This window comes from Saccopteryx bilineata, chromosome 5, assembly GCF_036850765.1.
Source record: "Saccopteryx bilineata isolate mSacBil1 chromosome 5, mSacBil1_pri_phased_curated, whole genome shotgun sequence".
In the NCBI taxonomy this organism is placed as follows: Eukaryota; Metazoa; Chordata; class Mammalia; order Chiroptera; family Emballonuridae; genus Saccopteryx; species Saccopteryx bilineata.
In genome coordinates, this window is record NC_089494.1 from 183,175,324 (window position 1) to 183,194,077 (window position 18,754).

The 18,754-nt window shown below is 44.6% G+C and overlaps 1 protein-coding gene across 1 annotated transcript in view; it reads left to right on the forward strand.

The window, feature by feature from the left end:
* TSPAN5 (tetraspanin 5) overlaps window positions 1–16,819 on the forward strand; it is a 187,746-nt gene extending 170,927 nt beyond the window's left edge. Inside the window, exons 3-8 of the mRNA XM_066280732.1 lie at window positions 2,478–2,624; window positions 6,994–7,164; window positions 9,357–9,482; window positions 12,022–12,069; window positions 12,165–12,281; window positions 14,644–16,819. Coding sequence (XP_066136829.1) covers window positions 2,478–2,624; window positions 6,994–7,164; window positions 9,357–9,482; window positions 12,022–12,069; window positions 12,165–12,281; window positions 14,644–14,709 — 675 coding nt within the window. The 3' untranslated portion in view covers window positions 14,710–16,819. The remainder of the gene's footprint in view (window positions 1–2,477; window positions 2,625–6,993; window positions 7,165–9,356; window positions 9,483–12,021; window positions 12,070–12,164; window positions 12,282–14,643) is intronic.
* Window positions 16,820–18,754: the final 1,935 nt, after the last annotated feature.

Sequence of the window (18,754 nt, forward strand, 5' to 3'; positions counted from 1 at the left end):
GTCGCTTAGATTTTGTGTGACTTCTCTGGAAGTTTTTTCTTAGCACATTTGTGTAGGTGAAAAATTGGTTACCCACCCAATTCCCAACCCAATATTGATAGTTGAGATCTAGGCAGTCTAAGAACACAAGAGAGCATCAAACCACTGGTCCCTGCAGTCTGGTGAAGGGTGTGGTTGTCTTTTGTGATGTCACCCCAGAAGTTAGTGAATACACCCTACATTCCTAAGTGCCTTAATAATCTCTCCACCCTTCATCTGTGATTTATTTAAACCCTTGGCCTTTTTCATAACGTTTAAGTTATACATTTTAAGACTTCTTAATTCCTCATATGTGTCTAAGTTAATATCCTATTCTTAAGGTGATGCTCTGCTCCACCCCAAAGAAATAGAAACCCAGCATACAACCCACTCTTATCCAGGTGTTCCTGTGACCTTAAAATGAGCTAAAACTTAAAACTCCCTAAGTCAGGTGTTGATTAGTGCTGACTGGCAAGTCCTTGGAAGCAGGTGCCTGGCTTCCACGTGCTAGAGAAAGAGCACTGAAATAGACCGCCTTTTCTGGGTCCAAAAAACTAATAGCTGAGTGACCTTCAGCAAGTCACTGAACTTCTCTAGCTTCCCTTCTCCTCAAGTAGAAAATCAGATGGATACTTTGTATTCTTCCAGGTTATTGGGAATGCTGTGACAGCAAACTATTTCATATTAAGGCTTTATAGCAAACTATACCATGATACTCTGTGGCTCTTTTGAGAGTTCAAAAATAATTTAATAAGAAAATAAAATATTGATGATATTGGGCATTTAACACTTACAGACATTGAGTTTCAAAATAACAGTAGCTGGTCCCTATAGGAAAGAATAGTAAATTTGTACCTTATGTTTTAGAGGGGGAAAAAAAAAATCTCATAATTTCTTTTTTTTTTTTTTACAGAGACAGAGTCAGAGAAAGGGATAGATAGGGACAGACAGACAGTAACACAGAGAGATGAGAAGCATCAATCATTAGCTTTTTGTTGCGACACCTTAGTTGTTCATTGATGGCTTTTTTATATGTGCCTTGACAGTGGGGCTACAGCAGACTGAGTAACCCCTTGCTCAAGCCAACGACCTTGGGTCCAAGCTGGTGAGCTTTGCTCAAACCAGATGAGCCCGCGCTCAAGCTGGCGACCTCAGGGTCTTGAACCTGGGTCCTCCGCATCCCAGTTCGATGCTCTCCACTGCGCCACCGCCTGGTCAGGCTCTCATAACTTCTAATATAGTTTTGGGTGATATTTGATATGGTATCACATTAAGGGAGAAAGGCTTTCAGTAAAGAAATGGCATTGTTTGTGGAGAAATGAAATTATTCTGGGTTCCTTTAGTAGAAGAATAAAAAGGTTGAGACTCAGGGAGTAACCTTTGAATTTGTAAATCATTTAAATCCCAATCTTAGCTTTGAGAATCTGAACCTGACAGGATTTTCCTGTGAAGCTCAAGGCTGAATCTTGAGGTGTCCTTTTTCCCTGGAAAACTTTTAGGGTTTGTCAGTGGGCCTGGCTGCTGTGTTAGCATTATGATTCCCTATTTGCTGAGAAATGCCAAGGGCTTGAAGCAGGCACTTGTGTGACATCTACGTGTGCTGGGACTTAAGGGTGATTGATTCCTCTTCCAGGGAGGTGTTTTTCTTTATTTTCCCCTTCATAAAAAATTACAGTTTATTTTCAGTATGATTTTGTATTAGTTTCAGGTGTCCAGGGGAGGGGTCTTTCTTATATACCTGTTTTTTTACTACAGACCGTTTATATTTGGGGACATAGAAAGCAAAAGTTATTTCCACATCTTCTCCATACAGGGTCTAATGATGGTTTCTTGGGGTCATTTCTTTGCTTTATATAGTTTTTTTAAAAAATATGAACTCGGCCCTGGCTGGTTCACTCAGTGGTAGAGCATTGGCCCAGTGTGTGGATGTCCCGGGTTCGATTCCCCATCAGGGCACACAGGAGAAGCGCCCATCTGCTTCTCCAACCCCTCCCTCTTTCACTTATCTTTCTTGCTTTCTTTCTCTCTCTTTTCCTCCCCTCCTGCAGCCAAGGCTTGATTAGAGCAAGTTGCCCCTGGGAACTGAGGATGGCTCCATGGCCTCCGCCTCAGGCACTAAAAAATGGCTTCAGTTGCATCAGATCAAGGGCCCCAGATGGGTAGAGCATTGCCCAGGAGCTTGCCCCGTGGATCCTGATTGGGTGCATGTGAGAGTCTGTCTATGCCTCCCCTCCTCTCACTAAAAAAAAACCAAACTCATCCAGACTTGACAAGAAAGTAGTTTCCTGTTTTTCCATCTTTTTTTTCAGTGTTTCTTGAGTATTAATCACACTGACTAATCAGATGACCTCTACAGTTTTCCTTTGGAGGGGGGGGAAGAGACAGTCGCAATAATCTTTTCATGTGGAAGAGCTAACCCTGCAGCTGGTGCCATGTTGTGTGTTCTCTTCTGCCTCCAGGGAGTTCTGTCCAACATCTCTTCCATCACCGATCTCGGCGGCTTCGACCCAGTCTGGCTCTTCCTTGTGGTGGGAGGAGTGATGTTCATTTTGGGATTTGCAGGGTGCATTGGAGCTCTTCGGGAAAACACTTTCCTTCTCAAGTTTGTAAGTATCACGCGCTGCTCTCAGTTTGAAACCTAACACATCCACATCAGGAGGACACCCTATCTTCAGGGCAAGAGTAAGCCGTACCAAAAGCACTGGCCAAAATACGGCCTGGGTTATGCTTTTCTTTCAGGCTTGCTCCTACTTGTTCTCCCCGCCCGTGCCTCCTTAATAATATATGTACCACCCCCGCCCCGTGTTACCCATTGAGGTTTTGTACACATATGTCATGACTTTGCATTCCAGTCCCTAAAATACCATTTGGAGTAAGGTAGTTATATATAGATATATATAGTTTTATTTGTATAGTTTTATATATATATATAGTGTTATATATAGTTACATATATATTTAGTTTTCTTTTAAGTGATTTGTGCTTTCTCTTTTAAGCATAGAATCAGCAGTAAGTTGTTCAGCTGGTTATTTTGGAGAAAGCAGACATAAGCACAGTGGCTGTGGCCGGTCCAGATTAAATCCATTAAGTAGTAGGTTTTGGTGAATATGGAGAGACAGTATTTGCTTTTTATGACCAGCATAATCTTTATATCCGTGCAGGGTATTTGGTATCAGCATGAATATATTGGAAGAGGAGTTTTCCCAATTGGTAGATAGGTGTTACATGTAAAAGCAGAGAAGGGAACGTGAAAGCTTTTCCGGTGAAGGTTCCTGGCAAAGGAGAACAGAGTGGCCTGTGCCGCGTGGTGTGTGAAGTGGTTTGGTGAGTGCGGCCACGGGTCATCCGAGTGTGCCCGTCTGGATGTCGGCGTTCTGGTGGCAGCCGGGTCACAGTCCGCTGTGCAGCAGCATCCACTCCCCTTTCCAAAAGCAGAAAGAGGATTGGGAAAAAAACCACACTCTCCTATGATGAGGGAAGCTGGTGGGTTCTAGAGAACAGATTAGGGCAATATCACCTGGTTTTCAAATGATTTTCAACCTTCAGTGACACAGCACTATTGAGGGCCATTTTCATTTAGAACAAGAGCATGGACCAGAACTGGTCCCAACTGGCCATGCACGTCTGCCACATCTTCTCCTGGCATTTTTTCTTGACCATCCCTAAGAAGAGCAGACTTACTGTCCATGCAGGGTAGCCGAATTCGGGCAGCTCAGGCCCAGACAAGGTCTGGAGGCTGTTTCACCTGGATGCTCGTATGGCTCATGCTTATAGGGCAACCCAAAGGCTACTTGGCCCTATGTACAATTTAATGAGCAGTTGGATCTCCATTCTGTATACATAGATCTCTGGTGCGAGTAGATATATTCCCAAAACTCCACTTGTCTTACACACACACACACACACACACACACACTTCCTCACCTAGCTATGGAGCCCCCCAGAGAGTTTTGTCCCTCATCGCAGCCTGCCAGCCCTCTTGGCATGAGGTATTTCTGAAGCTTGAGCTCATCTCACTGAGCTTGTCTGTAGCCATTTTGGGCCCCATCATACTTACTGGTTGCTACTGTTTCATAGTTTTAGCCTCCATGCCCCTAAATGCGGGATCCCCTTTAATATGATTCACTTGAACTGTGTTAGTGTATAAGGGTAATCCCTTTATTACTTTTATACTATAGTTAACTTGAAGAGGCAGAAATATATCCATTTCTCTAAATTGTCGCCCTAACTTATAAAGTCCCATATTGGAAATGAAAAGAATTGTGTTGTTTCTTGGCTTTTTTAAGTCTTGGGGAATATTTTAAATGGTCCTTTTTGCCATTTAGTACATACAATAAAAACTGGCCTAGAATAAGTCTTTGAAATAAGTAGGAAGTCAACATCAACATCATTTCAAACAGCCTCAATGCGCTGCTGCCGGGAGGCTGGAGAACTGCTGAGAGAAACCCAAGAGCAAAGGTGCTGTGGAATAGGAGGGAGCTTCCTTGTCGGCTGAGACCCTAGAACAAAGCCTGCGAGTCCATCTCTCGGGAAATTAGCTCACAGGGCCTGGGGCATGCAGGTTTCTGCCAAATATTTGATAAGAATTTAATTTTGGCTTAATTTTTGATATGCATATTGCATAACATGAGAAAATTTACCAGGGTAAGTAGAAAATGAGCTTGCCTAGCCTTTATAAAGGTGAGAACAAAAGTCTAATTAAAACCTTTGCACGGTGTCTGTCTTGGTGTTCTGCCTGTGACGCGGGTGAGGGAGCTGCCTTGCTCGTCCCTGCGCTGTGACGGCTGTCGTGGAGAGCGGCACGATAAAGGGAGGGGAGTTGGATGCTGTAGGGCAGGCGTCGAGTCAAAGTGCTATTTCTTTGTCCTTTTTCTAGATTGAAGAAAGCTTGCTTTGTAATTAGTGGTACCACTGATGATAATGAAGAACTCATTAGATTCTATTGCTAGTGAACTCCTCAAGGGCAGATCACCAGGAGCTCTATGGAACCTGAGGGGCTGAACCGGAGGGCCCAGAGTGGGGCCTAAACCTCGGGGTCCTAGGCTCTACTGAGCACTTCTCTCCTCCACCCCTCTCCTCATGCCGCCCTCCCAGAGGGCCCAGAGTGGGGCCTAAACCTCGGGGTCCTAGGCTCTACTGAGCACTTCTCTCCTCCACCCCTCTCCTCATGCCGCCCTCCCAGAACAGCACTTGGCACCTGGATAAACACTGTCAGATGTACTGACATCCAATGTGAAATGGCCCCAGCCTACTGCCCCCCCCCCAGCTCCTGTCCCCTCATAAGACTGTAAGCCCTTTGGAGGCAGGCCTGTGGTCCCACTCATCCTTGCTTCTCTGCAGAGCCCACCCAACTCAGGGCCTGATCTGTTACAAGTCATTCAGTAGATATTTGTCAAATTAATTAAACACTTTTTTGTCTTTCTTTATTTTTTATTTATTTATTTATTTATTTTTCTGAAGCTGGAAACGGGGAGAGACAGTCAGACAGACTCCCGCATGCGCCCGACCGGGATCCACCCGGCACGCCCACCAGGGGCGAAGCTCTTCCCACCAGGGGGCGATGCTCTGCCCCTCCGGGGCGTCGCTCTGCAGCGACCAGAGCCACTCCAGCGCCTAGGGCAGCGGCCAAGGAGCCATCCCCAGCGCCCGGGCCATCCTTGCTCCAATGGAGCCTTGGCTGCGGGAGGGGAAGAGAGAGACAGAGAGGAAGGAGGGGGGGAGGGGTGGAGAAGCAGATGGGCGCTTCTCCTGTGTGCCCTGGCCGGGAATCGAATTTGGGTCCCCCGCACACCAGGCCGACGCTCTACCGCTGAGCCAACCGGCCAGGGCTGTCTTTATTTTAAGTAACTGTAGTTTCTTTTGTACCCCTCCCACACTATAGTTGTCTCTTGGCTGGCTGCTTGCTGAGTATAGAGACAGCGGCGGCTGTAGCCCCTCTGCCTCCCAGCCACTGGCCTGGCCTGCAGCCTCAGGAGCTCTGCTGAGCAACGGTGGCCCCGGTGCCACCCTTTCTCTCCTTGTCGCCAGAAGTTTGCTTGCAGTTTGTACTCTGGTCCTTCACGCCTCATTTCTCATAATCTATTTCAGAAAAAAAAAAGAAAAGAAAAGAATTGAAAGGGTAAGAATGGAGAAAAGCGGAAAGAACCGTGGGTATGACTAGTATGTTGATATGACTAAGGTGAGGCTGCTCTGAGTGTTCTAGATGGCAGGGAATTTTCTCCTGTTTTATGGTACTTCGCACATTAGCATGGGTTCTCACCTTCCTTTTTAACCCTTGTCTACCTTAGCCAGACGTCTCCTAGTGGCTATATGTTGATGTTATTTAAAATATTCTGAGACTGGTGTTCCCAAGGGAAGGCCCTCAACCCAATGGTTTGGTTTTGCTTTCTTGGTGGGAAATTATTTTCATGTCACGGCCACCCCCATTTTTCCTCTTTGCTCTCTTCACCTAAGACAAACATGTCCGCTGTTCTACCCCTGCCCAGCAAGTGCAAAGGGCAAATAAGCAGTGTCTGCATCCGTAAGAGGAATATATTGCATACAGGGTCAAGGCCACAGTAACAAATGTCAGGTGATCTTAAACTATTGGAATTTATCTTTTGATGTCACAAAAGCTTCCTAGAAGCAAGGGCAGGTCATTGTTCAGTGTTTGGCAGCACATTAATCAGGAGAAATTCATTAGGCCTTAAGGTAGGTCTAATGAGAGATTCCTAACATCCATATTTGCTTATGAGCTTTGTTGGTTAATTGCCAAACGGAGAACCAGAGCCCCAACATTTGGAATTATGAAACGATTTTTAAAAATCCTTTCTTGGGGTGTAATATTTTGTTACTGAATCTTAAGAAACTGAAGGTTATCTGCTTTGGACATTTGTAACAACCCAATGTAATTATAGACCATTTTAGAAGGAAGCATTTTACTGTATGTGATGAAAATTGCCCTTATAACTGTTCTCTGTGTGTCTTTTGTCTTAGTTTTCTGTGTTCCTGGGAATTATTTTCTTCCTGGAGCTCACTGCCGGGGTTCTGGCATTTGTTTTCAAAGACTGGATCAAAGACCAGCTGTATTTCTTTATAAACAACAACATCAGAGCGTACAGGGATGACATTGACTTGCAAAACCTCATAGACTTCACCCAGGAATATGTAAGTTTAAGTTTGGTTTACTTTCAAGTTGAAAGCCTTCTGGGAGCCCAGAGAACATCCTCCTGGCTTCTGCACCTGCCAGCTGGAACCTACCTCTGACTTTTCTGCATGGTTTTTGGTTTGTTTGCTTTGTCTGTTTTATTATTTTCTGACTTATTCTATGACTTACCTGCCTTATGCCCTAAATGAAAATATCTTATTTTTCACTTATCTTAATTTCTACCTAGATGAACAAAGAAGAAAACTCTTGGGCAAGAAGTTTCTAATCACATTTGCCCTTTGCTGTTGACATTTAAAGAATCTTGTTTTGCTATAGGTTTAACATTTAATTTGGTATTAAATATGGATACTTTCTTGTTCCTTGCCCATTTTTTGCTCATCCTCCACACTTCACATCTTAGAATAAGATACTATCAATGGAATATTTGTCCAAAAGTACCTGAAATATACCTATTCGAGTATTATTAAAGTGCATGCAGTTAATAGCGAGAGTTGAGAAAGCTCTAAGCCCCGTGGCCTCTAACAGATGAAGAGCCTGCACAGCAGAGCCGCTGCCCACCCAGGTTTCTGAGCATTTCCATGTGAGGGCCCTGCTGTGCAAATAAAGTGGCAGAATCCCTGTTTCATTCAAAATGCAGGGCTCAGAAACAGGTATAGTGCTCAATTCTGATTAGCTAAGTCACCTTGGGCTAATAGGACCTTGACCTATTTCCCCAACAGTACAGTGGAAATAATAAATGCTACCATTTAATTCATGGAAATATGATGACACTCTAATAAGATGTGCATGGTTTTATGTCAGGCTTAAGGTGTTATTGTCCTATAAACTGATAGGTGTTTATTGGCATACACTGAGAAATTGGATAGCTGAGCAGATCTGGACAGTGGTGTCCATGATATTAATGTATGTGGCAGGGTGAGCTGGGGTCCCTTTGATACAGAGAGAAGAGGGGCTGTGCCAGCATTTGCCCTGAGGAGACCCCCTCTCACATTGAGCACTCAGAGCTGAGCCTGGTTGTGTTGGTTTTGTAGGGGGCAGCAAGGACTGCCCTGAAGTAAGCTGTACCTTGGGTGTGAAATTAAGCTCTGTTTCATCTCCTCAATGGACTTGACTGTTTGGTTAGGTCCTAATGGTTGCAGGCTTATACCCTGCCAAGTACGATTGCTGCCTAGTTTGCATGACAGATCTGATTGAGATTTGTAGGCAAACCCTGAGATGCACAACTCAAGCCCTCAGAGGACCAGATGGGAGCCGGAGGGACATGCGTGTCCACGTTCTCTTGCAGTGCTGTCTGCTTTATATGGAAATATGATTTTCTTTTTCTGCCCTGGAGTCTAATGTGTTGATGTAGCTGTGGGTCCTGAAAGCCTTAAAATGGTCAAGGAGTGATGTTTATTGGATGGGAGTACGGCCTGGGGAGTAATGAGGGGACTTAGGAACAGCTTTAGAATCAGGACACACTTAAGACCCACAGAATTTAACAGCTTGTTTTATTATAGTTTAATGGGATGATTGAAATTTTTTAAGTTGAAAATGTAAATATAAGTACATGCTCTTGTTTAAAACAAATTCAGAGTACTAACAGATATATAATGGAAAGTAAGCCTCACACTTTGGGGGGGAGTGTTCATGACTTTGTGATGATGTTTCACGATATATACATGTGTCAAAAATTATAAAGTACCCTTTAAATATGTGCAGTTTCTTGTATGTCAATGATACTTCAATAAAACGGATTTTAAAAGGTTAAGGTGTAGAGATCAAAATTATAAAAAAAGAAGTCTCTAGATATCCCATCCACAACCCCAGCTGCCTCCTTCAGACACTACTGGCTAGTGTCTTGTTTATCCTTCTAGAATGTTCCTATGAGTACTTAAACCAGATCGATCTTGCTGTAATGGGGCCCTACTGGAAACTCGGGCTCTGCCCTTCCCCCACCTAACACCAGGTGTCTCATCAATCTTTTAAATCACATGCCAACACTTACTTCCTTTACAAACCTTCAGTTTTAATTATTTTGGACGCTTTTGCAGGGGCTGTTTTGGTTCAATTTGGTTTAAAAATAAATTCAGAGACAGAGGAGAGGGTTAGAACTGGCAGCAGCTGGGTGTCGGTCATTTTGGCGGGTGTGAGTGGAAGCGCCTGGTGGCCTTCAAGTCGAGATGTTCTAATTCTCTCCTGTTTGCTCTAGTGGCAGTGCTGTGGGGCTTTTGGAGCTGATGATTGGAACCTAAATATTTACTTCAATTGCACAGATTCCAATGCAAGTCGGGAGCGATGCGGCGTGCCCTTCTCCTGCTGCACTAAAGACCCCGCAGTAAGTGGAGGCCAGCCAAGCTCTGGCCTGCTCGCCGCCCCACCCAGGACGCTGTGTGGGATGAGCGGAGTGATTTTTTTTTCCCTTGAAACCTCCTCTTACCTGCTTAGTCTTAATTGTAGCTCCTGCAGGGGGTATAGCGCTCGGCCCTTCCCCGTAGGAGTCATCATCGCCGGCGTTCATTTAGCAGTACATGCTGGTTCCTAGTCTAAGTCCTTTTTGTGCCTGGGCTCATTTAAGTTTGGAACATTCCTCCTAACAGGTACCGCCATGATCCTCCCTTTTTAGGCGACATCCAGGCCTGTGCAGTTTAAGTTACTATCCCAAGCGCGCATTGTTAGCTAGTGTGGGCACCGAGCCTCAGAGCAGGCAGCCTGCTGTTCCTTCCGCATGAGGACAGGCTTACCTGAGAGCTCTCTCTTCGGTTTGGGGTTAGGAAACCTGTTCTTCTGATTTAGTTCTGGGGGACATACTGGCATAGAAGAGTTAGAGACAGGATAGGGCTAGAATGTGGAAGAACACAGCTGCCCAGACTCTCAGCTGTAATGACTACAATTAATTGCAGTTTGTTTTATATCTATCTATCTATCTTTTGCCGTGGACTTGAGAGTATTATTTTGGGTCCAATTATGCACCTGCTATAATGAATGAATGACTTCAAGTGCAGCTCCCTTATTTTAAATGAAAAGCCAGAATTGATTGTTAGAATGACACATGGAAGTTGCTCCTGCACTTGTCTTTACTGGATTTCTTTAGGCTCTCTTTGGCCTATCATTCCCCCAAGTGTGCACCCTCAGAGCTGCCCTTCCCCGCATCAAGCGGATCCGAGTGGGCGCGGATGAGTTCAGTGGCCTTGTCCCCTTGCAAGCTAGAGGGTGTGGGCTCTTTCAAAGGGGGCGTGGTCTTGGGGTGGAAAAGCGGAAGTTCCCTGCAGACTGCCCAGGGCGGGTGTCAGCCTGGGCTGTTCCTCTTGTTCTGAAGGAGACTGAGGATCAGTCAGGACTGTGCTTCCTGCCCTGGGGTGGCGCCAGAACAGCTGACCTTTCCCGCTGGTTTGTTTCTCCCTGTCCTCTGACGAGGCCACAGGCAGGAGTGCCTGGTACAGAGCCCAGGGCGCCCTGTGTCAGCATTCCACCTGGCGAATTCTGAAGACTCTCAGAAGACATTGTGTCTCTCCTTTCAGCTACAGACCCACTGAGTAGCGATACCTCATTCCATAAGCGCTAAGCTAATGAATTCCACCCATACCCTGCAGAGGGGAAGCCATAAACTGAAAAGAAGGGAACCCTCATTTCTGATCAGACCTGTCAGGTGTCAGAGCATCTGTCCATGTGATATGTGTTTAGGAAGCTGTTACGGTTTTAATGAAGTAATGTATTCTCATTGAAAAATCATTTAAATAATGCAGAAATATATAGATTAAAATTAGTAGTTCACCCTCTCCCCAAGAAAGCAAAAATGAAGATACTCACTGTGCCCTTTAGTCATGGTTTTTATCTATGTCTCCAGTTCCCTAGAGCCCATAAGCTTATTGAGATTATCAACCCTGAGTCTTGTACCTCCCACATAATGGGCTTGTTCTCCTTTCTGCTATTTACTGAGCCTCAGTTGGAAAAGAGGGCATATTTTAATACTTACTTCTGAGGATTTTTTTTTTCCTTTTCCAAGTGAGAGGAGGAGAGAGTGACACAGATTGCCATGTACACCCCAATCAGGATCCACCTGGCAACCCTGTCTGGGGCCCATGCTCGAATCAGCTGAGCTATTTTTAGCACCTGAGGCTGATGCTTGGACTGAGCTATTCTTAGCAGCCTGGGCCAATGCTCAAACCAGTCGAGGCACTTGCTTCAGGGGACGGGGGGGGGGGGGGATAGGGGAAAAAAGCAGATGGTCAGTTCTCCTGTGTGCCCTGACTGGGAATCGAACCTGGGATGTCCATATGCCAAGACAACACTATCCACTGAGTCACTGAGGATTGTTCTAGTGATTACATGGGATAATGTATAAAAGTGCTTACTGCCCTGGCCGGTTGGCTCAGCGGTAGAGTGTCAGCCTGGCGTACGGGGGACCCAGGTTCAATTCCCGGCCAGGGCACATAGGAGAAGCGCCCATTTGCTTCTCCACCCCCACCCCCTCCTTTCTCTCTGTCTCTCTCTTCCCCTCCCACAGCCAAGGCTCCATTGGAGCAAAGATGGCCCGGGCGCTGGGGATGGCTCCTTGGCCTCTGCCCCAGGCGCTAGAGTGGCTCTGGTCGCGGCAGAGCGACGCCCTGGAGGGGCAGAGCATCGCCCCCTGGTGGGCAGAGCATTGCCCCTGGTGGGCGTGCCGGGTGGATCCCGGTTGGGCGCATGCGGGAGTCTGTCTGACTGTCTCTCCCCGTTTCCAGCTTCAGAAAAAAAAAAAGTGCTTACCACGGAGCCTGATCCATCTTATCTAATACACACTTTTTAACCTACATTTAATGGAGATCTTCTGCTAACTCCTCGGTTGGCTTTCTAACAGGCATGAATTTCACCATTCTGTTTTCTTTCTCCACCAGGAAGATGTCATCAACACTCAGTGTGGCTATGATGCCAGGCAAAAACCAGTAAGTGGAATATCATCTTGTTGCTTAGCACAAAGGGTATTGGAAGAGCTTTTGAACTTGCATGGTGATGCTGTACTCTCCTCTTCCCTGTGAAGGAAGTCGATCAGCAGATTGTAATCTACACGAAAGGCTGTGTGCCCCAGTTTGAGAAGTGGCTGCAGGACAATTTAACCATCGTGGCTGGTATATTCATAGGCATTGCGTTGCTGCAGGTAAGACAAGGCTCCATCTGGTGCCACAGGGAAACAGTGCCCTGGGGTAACCTTCGCCAGGACGGGAGCTTTGCTTAGTCACCTTAATGGTACAGTTTTAAGACACAACTGGAGGGCTGGGGAACAGACCCAAATTTTTTTGGTTTGTATTTTAATAAAGCTGTGGTTTTAGGTACTACTATCCTAAAACACTTTAGGAAACCTTTTTCCTTTTGAAGATGGAGACATTAATTGGGTCGGGAGTTGTCTGCTGACAGTCCAGCATTAAATCATGGGCTTTAATAAAGCTTCATACGACAGCCGGGCCAACAGCAGTGGTCGGAAGGAGGTCCAAGTGGCGAGGTTAAGGGCTTTCGGATGTTCACAGACATGCTGTGCCCTTTCCGTCCCTGGACCGTCTTCTCAAAGTGCTAGCGAAGGAAAGGAGAGCCCACTTTTCCTCCCGGCCAGTCCCGGGAGGTAGGCTTCATCATGTGGGGATATGACACTTTCCTTTGAGCACAGATGGGGCACAGTGGCTGGAAGAACTGAAAGAAGACCTAAATAAATGGAAAGCCTCCCCATATCCATGGACTGAAAGACTTACTACTGTAATGTGGCAGCACTCCTCAAATTGATCTACAGAGTCAGTGCAAGCTCTATCAAAATGACAACTTTTTTTTTTTTCAAAAATGGACAAGTTGATCCTAAAATTCATATGGAAAGTCAAGGAACCCAGAATAGCGAAACAAACCTGTAAAAGGACAAACTTGGAGAATTCTCGTTTCCTAATTCCAGACTTGAGTACATAGTGGCATAAGGTTGGACATACAGATCAGTGGACTAGCGTCAGGTGGTGCTGGGCCGACTGAATGTCTATATACAAAAGAACGATTTGAACTCCTCCCTCACACCATATACGAAATTAACTCAAAATAGATCAAAGACCAAATATAAGAGCGAAAATGATAAAACTCTTAGGAGATAGTATAGATGTAACTCTTTATGACAGTGATTAGGCCATTGTTTTTAGATATGACACCAAAAGTACAAGCAACCAAAGAAATCATAGATAAATTGGATTTCATCAAAATTTAAGACTTCTGTGCTAAAAATACTATCCAGAAAATGAAATGACAACCACAAAATGGAAGAAAATATTTGCAAATCATTGTATCTAATAAGTATCAAGTATGTAGAATATACAAAGAACAATTCAACAATTAAAACAACAAACCCAGTTTAAAGGTGGGCAAAGAGTTTGAATAGATGTACCTCTAAAAAAGGTACAAATAGCTAATAAGCACATGAAAAGATGCTCATCGTCATTAGTTGTTAGGGATATTCTAATCAAAACCACAATGTGATACCACCTCACACACAGGGATGACCGTTGAACAACATGGGTTTGAACTGTGAGGGTCCACTTACAAGCACAGTTTTTTCCAACTGACCATAGTTCAGGTGACCTATGTAGTTCAACTGACTTGAGTTTTTCAAGGTTCAAACTCCTTGGCTGGGACTCTGAGTATGGGGAGAACTGGCTGTAGTTATACGCAGATTTTTTACTCTATGGGAGTTTGGCACCCCTAACCCCCACATTGCGCAAGGGTCAACTGTAATTAAAAAGGAAGATAAGAGTTGTCGAGGGTGTGGAGAAATAGGGACCCTTGTACATTACTGAGAGGATGAAAATGATGCAGCCTCTATGGAAAACAATTTGGCAATTCCTCAGAAAATTAAACAGTTGCTATAGGACCCAGCAGTTCTATTCTGAGGTATGTACCCATGAGAATTGAAAACATATGTTCACCCAGAACTTGTACACAGATGTTCATAGTAGCACTGTTCATAATAGCCAAAAAGAGGAAACATTGCAAGTGTCCGTCACCTGATGAGTGGACAAACAAAATGTGGTTTATCCATATAGTGGCATATTGTTCAAACCGTCAAGGGATTGAATGGCCTGTCCATGCGACAGCCTGGGTGAACCTTGAAAACATTGTGAACGCAGTCTCACACAAAAGGCCAGATATTATATAACTCCATTTCTGTGCCCTGTCCAGCATGGGCAACTCTGTAGAGATGGAAAGTCGATTAGTGGTTTCCAGGGCTGTGGAGATGGGGAGGGGGAATAACGGCTAATGGGAACAGTTTCTTTTGGGCGGATGAAATGTTTTGGAAATGGTGGTCTGGTCGTAGTTGCAGATCCTTGTGAATATATGAAGAACCACTGAATTACACACTTGAAAAGGACGGTTTTGACGGTATATAAATGCTATCTCAATTTCAAATATCCAAGATGAGAAAAATGGGATTCCCTGGCCAAGGAAAAGCTTGATGAAATTCAGTTTCACTGTTTGACTCTTTCTTCCTTTCTCAGATTTTTGGGATATGCCTGGCCCAGAACTTGGTTAGCGATATTGAAGCTGTCAGGGCAAGCTGGTAGAGCAGAGCCGCTGCGCAGCTGCTGTTGAGACACTGGACAGACCCAGCCTCCCGGAACCTGGCGCCCAGCCAAATCCACGCTGCACGGACCCCAGTCCCCGTGGCACCCTGCAGTCCCACCTCATGGAGCTGCCAAGAACTTGTGTTGGAGGGAACACTGGGAAATGCTGCTTACTGACAGAATTTTTATAATAACCAGTATGAAAGTTGTTGCGCCGTGAATCTCTACTGTAGCTATGAAGTTATGGATGGTTGGATACTCACCGAAAAAAGATAGAAAGGGAGGGTAGCGACCCCAGATGTTCTTGACTGTGTGGAGAACAGTCTTGTTCTCCACTTCAGTAATTGCAGGGCTGAGAGAGGCAGCTTTGCGCTTCCTAACAGCTCGAAGGGACTGCCTTTGGTTCCATGGCCTGAGGGGGCCATCTTTTCTAAACTCAGCCTGTTCCCTGGGAGGGCTGGGGCACTGGGATCCCTTCGCTGTCCGTGTCAAGGAACGGTGGTATCTCTCATCCCAAGAAGAAAACAGCTTGTCTGTAGGATCAGATTTTGTGATCATATTCAACAAGTAACTTGGGTGGGCACATGTGGTCTCCTTGTGTGAGAAGTTGTGTATTTCACGTGCACTGAGCAAGAACATGGGAACACTTCACTTCCTGATGCTGAATTTTAGCAGGACAGATCTTTTTTCTAAGTAGGCCTGAGCTTTATTTATCAGTGAATTCCAAGAAGAAAATGAGGTTAATGATGAGGTATTAGTTAAATTCTCCCTTACCCCAGCCCACCAAATTAGCTGTTGGATTGTTTGGAAACTCTAGAATACTCTGGGGTTTTGGCCTTTTTTTTTTTTTTTTTTGTCTCCCAAAGGTGAAAGCTACAGTTTCAATTAAATTTGAAAGTGTTTTCTTATAAGCTCAAATATTTTTTGTGCATAACCTCCCTGCATGACCTGTGACTGAATCCACGAGCTTTTCTTTCTGCCATCTTTCCTGCAATGTTTATAAGTATGATTTGATCAGCGTTTACTTGATGGCTTCATGACCTTGAGAGGCGTGGCAAGTCCTTCCTGCCTGGGAAGGGACCAGCTGGGCCATCGCGAAACCTTCCCGGACTCAGTCTCTCCGTTGTATTGGTCGTCATGGCCTCTTCGGCATCCTCCCCTCTCTCTCTCTGAAAGGAATTAAACCCAATGCCAAAACAATGTTGACACAGTCAAAAAGCTTCCAATGGGTTTTTTTTCTTTCTCTCTTCTGGTTTTAGTTTTCTTTTATTAAAGAAAAAGAGTGCATGGGCAGGACTCCTTCTGTTTTCTTGGTGCAGACTGCTTATCAGGATGGTGACAAAGCACAAATACTTTGGAGGGGAGAACACTGATGAGGCAGCTGTTTTGTGTCACAGGTGGAAAACCACCTCCAGGTGCTGCCACCCTCCTGGGCCCTGACACCACAGGGGAGGGATGAGTTTGCCCCAGATTTTATTCTATCCGTTGTCTCCAAGGATGTCGTTCTCCCGGGGGAGCAGATATTAGTCTGTGGAACGCTGGGAAAACCACAGGCATACTTCATGGTGATGACACATTTGCCAACATGGAACTGGGCAGCCAGCTTGCATACTTTGTGGAGATTGAGCAAGGTTTCCCATTTCAAGCCCATGTTGTGTTGCTGTGGCTGACAGATGTGTCAGTCTGCTCAGAGCAGGGACAAAAATTATTTGAAAATCTTGTCTCCAGAGTGTGGGTGTGTATGGCTCTGCATGTGTGTGTTTTTGTGTCTCTAGTCAGCAAGGTGGATTCCATAGTCCAGCTGTAAGGTTGTTTTATTCCATCTCTGGCCCACAGCACTTGTCCTTCTGTCCTGTCATTTCAACATGGGCAAGACTTGAGCTCTCTGGTTGGCACTCCTGTCTTTATGTTTACTGCCTCATTCTCCAGTGAACTCCATCTGACCAGTTGACTCAGAACCAGGCAAGGTTCAGCCCCTTTGGCTCATCCAGTGAAAAGGCCAAATGGAAGTCCAAGGGAGTTTTAAATTTCAATGAATCACCCTTTATTTTTTACACTCAAGAGTGGTTGTAATAAAGACTGTCATTAATAAACTTGGTTCTCTACCTGACATGGAGTTGTGTCATTCTTCATTTCTTCTCTCTGGAAATTGAAAACTTCTCGAATCCAGTGGTTCTCAAACTTCAGCGTACATCAGAAGCATGGGATGGTTTGTCGAAACCCAGATGACTGTGTCTGCCCCATCCCCAGACTTGCTCAGTTAGTAGTGCTGGGACGAGGAAGTTGAGAATGTGCAGTTCTGACTAGTTCCCAGGTGACACTGTGGTGATGTGTTTTGGAAGCACAATTTGAGAGGCACCGCTCTGGTCCAATTCTCTAAGGGGGAAAAGGAGAACGGATATTTTGTGATTGAGAGCAAAAGGTCCCTGTACACTGGATGCTGACTGAGAGAGCTAGGTATGTAGGAAATCTGATCCTAAGGTGGTTGTCTGCTGGTCAGTCACCCAGGGACCATAGCAAACACAGATGATCAGGCCTTGCCCCTAAGCAATTCTGTAGTGAGGCAGCCAGTACCTAGATTTTTAAGAAAGTCCAATGCACAGTGAGAATTAGGACTCATGAGCCTCAGTAAATCTTGTTAATTTTCAGAACCTTTTTCTAAGAAAATATCATATTTTTTGCTCCATAAGATGCACCTGACCATAAGACATACCTAGGGTTTTAAGGAGGAAAATAAAAAAGTATTCTGAACCAAATGGTTGTGTTAAAATATTTAATAAAATACTGTATTTTTTGCTCCATGAGACACACAGGCTTTTTCCCCTCCACTTTTTGGAGGAAAAGTGAGTCTTATGGAGTGAAAAATACAATAATTTCTAGTAGTCTCAGAGCAAGAATCTCTAACCCATTTGAGAAATACCAACTAAATTAACTTGCTTTGAATTATCACTGTAGAATTCTGTTTTTAGAACTATCAAAGATGTTCTTCAAAGATTAAAGGAAAACAAAATTTTAAGGTTCATATAGTATTCTTAGACCCTTACACTGTGCCAAGACTTGTTTGAGAAACATTTTGCCTTATTCCCCTGGATATTTAAGACCAAAAATGTTTATTTTGACTTTAGGGAAATTTATCAGTGGTAATGAGAGATCACCAATCCCTATTTCTTGAGTTTTTTTTAGCTGTGCTGTAGAGATCATTTTATGCATGTGAGGTCATTTGCCCTTCTTGCTCTTGGGAAACTCTAGGCCAACAGAAGAGAGACACCACAGCTCAGATGTAGAAGGATGTCTACAAAATTCAGAACTTAGGGAAGTTTCTTCTGTGTTTAGAAGGTAGACTTGCTTAGAAGGAGAATGCTTGTTCAGTTTCTCTACATCTCTGCTGTTTGACCAGTTACCACAAACATGATTTAAAAATACCTGAGTGTTTTAAAGCAGTGGTCCCCAACCTTTTTTGGGCCACAGACCGGTTTAATGTCAGAAAATATTTTCACGGACCGGCCTTTAGGGTGGGACAGATAAATGTATCACGTGACCGAGACCAGCATCAAGAGTGAGTCTTAGACCAGGGGTCCCCAAACTTTTTACATAGGGGGGCCAGTTCACTGTCCCTCAGACCGTTAGAGGGCCGGACTATAAAAAAACTATGAATAAATCCCTATGCACCCTGCACATATCTTATTTTAAAGTAAAAAAAACAAAACGGGAACAAATACAATATTTAAAATAAAGAACAAGTAAATTTATTTTTTATTTTTTTTTTATAATAAATTTTTATTAATGGTAATGGGATGACATTAATAAATCAGGGTACATATATTCAAAGAAAACATGTCTAGGTTATTTTGTCATTAAATTATGTTGCAAACCCCTCGCCCAAAGTCAGATTATCCTCCGTCACCCTCTATCTAGTTCTCTGTGCCCCTCCCCCTCCCCCTAACTCCCTCCCTCCCTCCCTCCCATGTCCTCCCTCCCCCCCACCCTTGGTAACCACCACACTCTTGTTCATGTCTCTTAGTCTCATTTTTATGTTCCACCAATG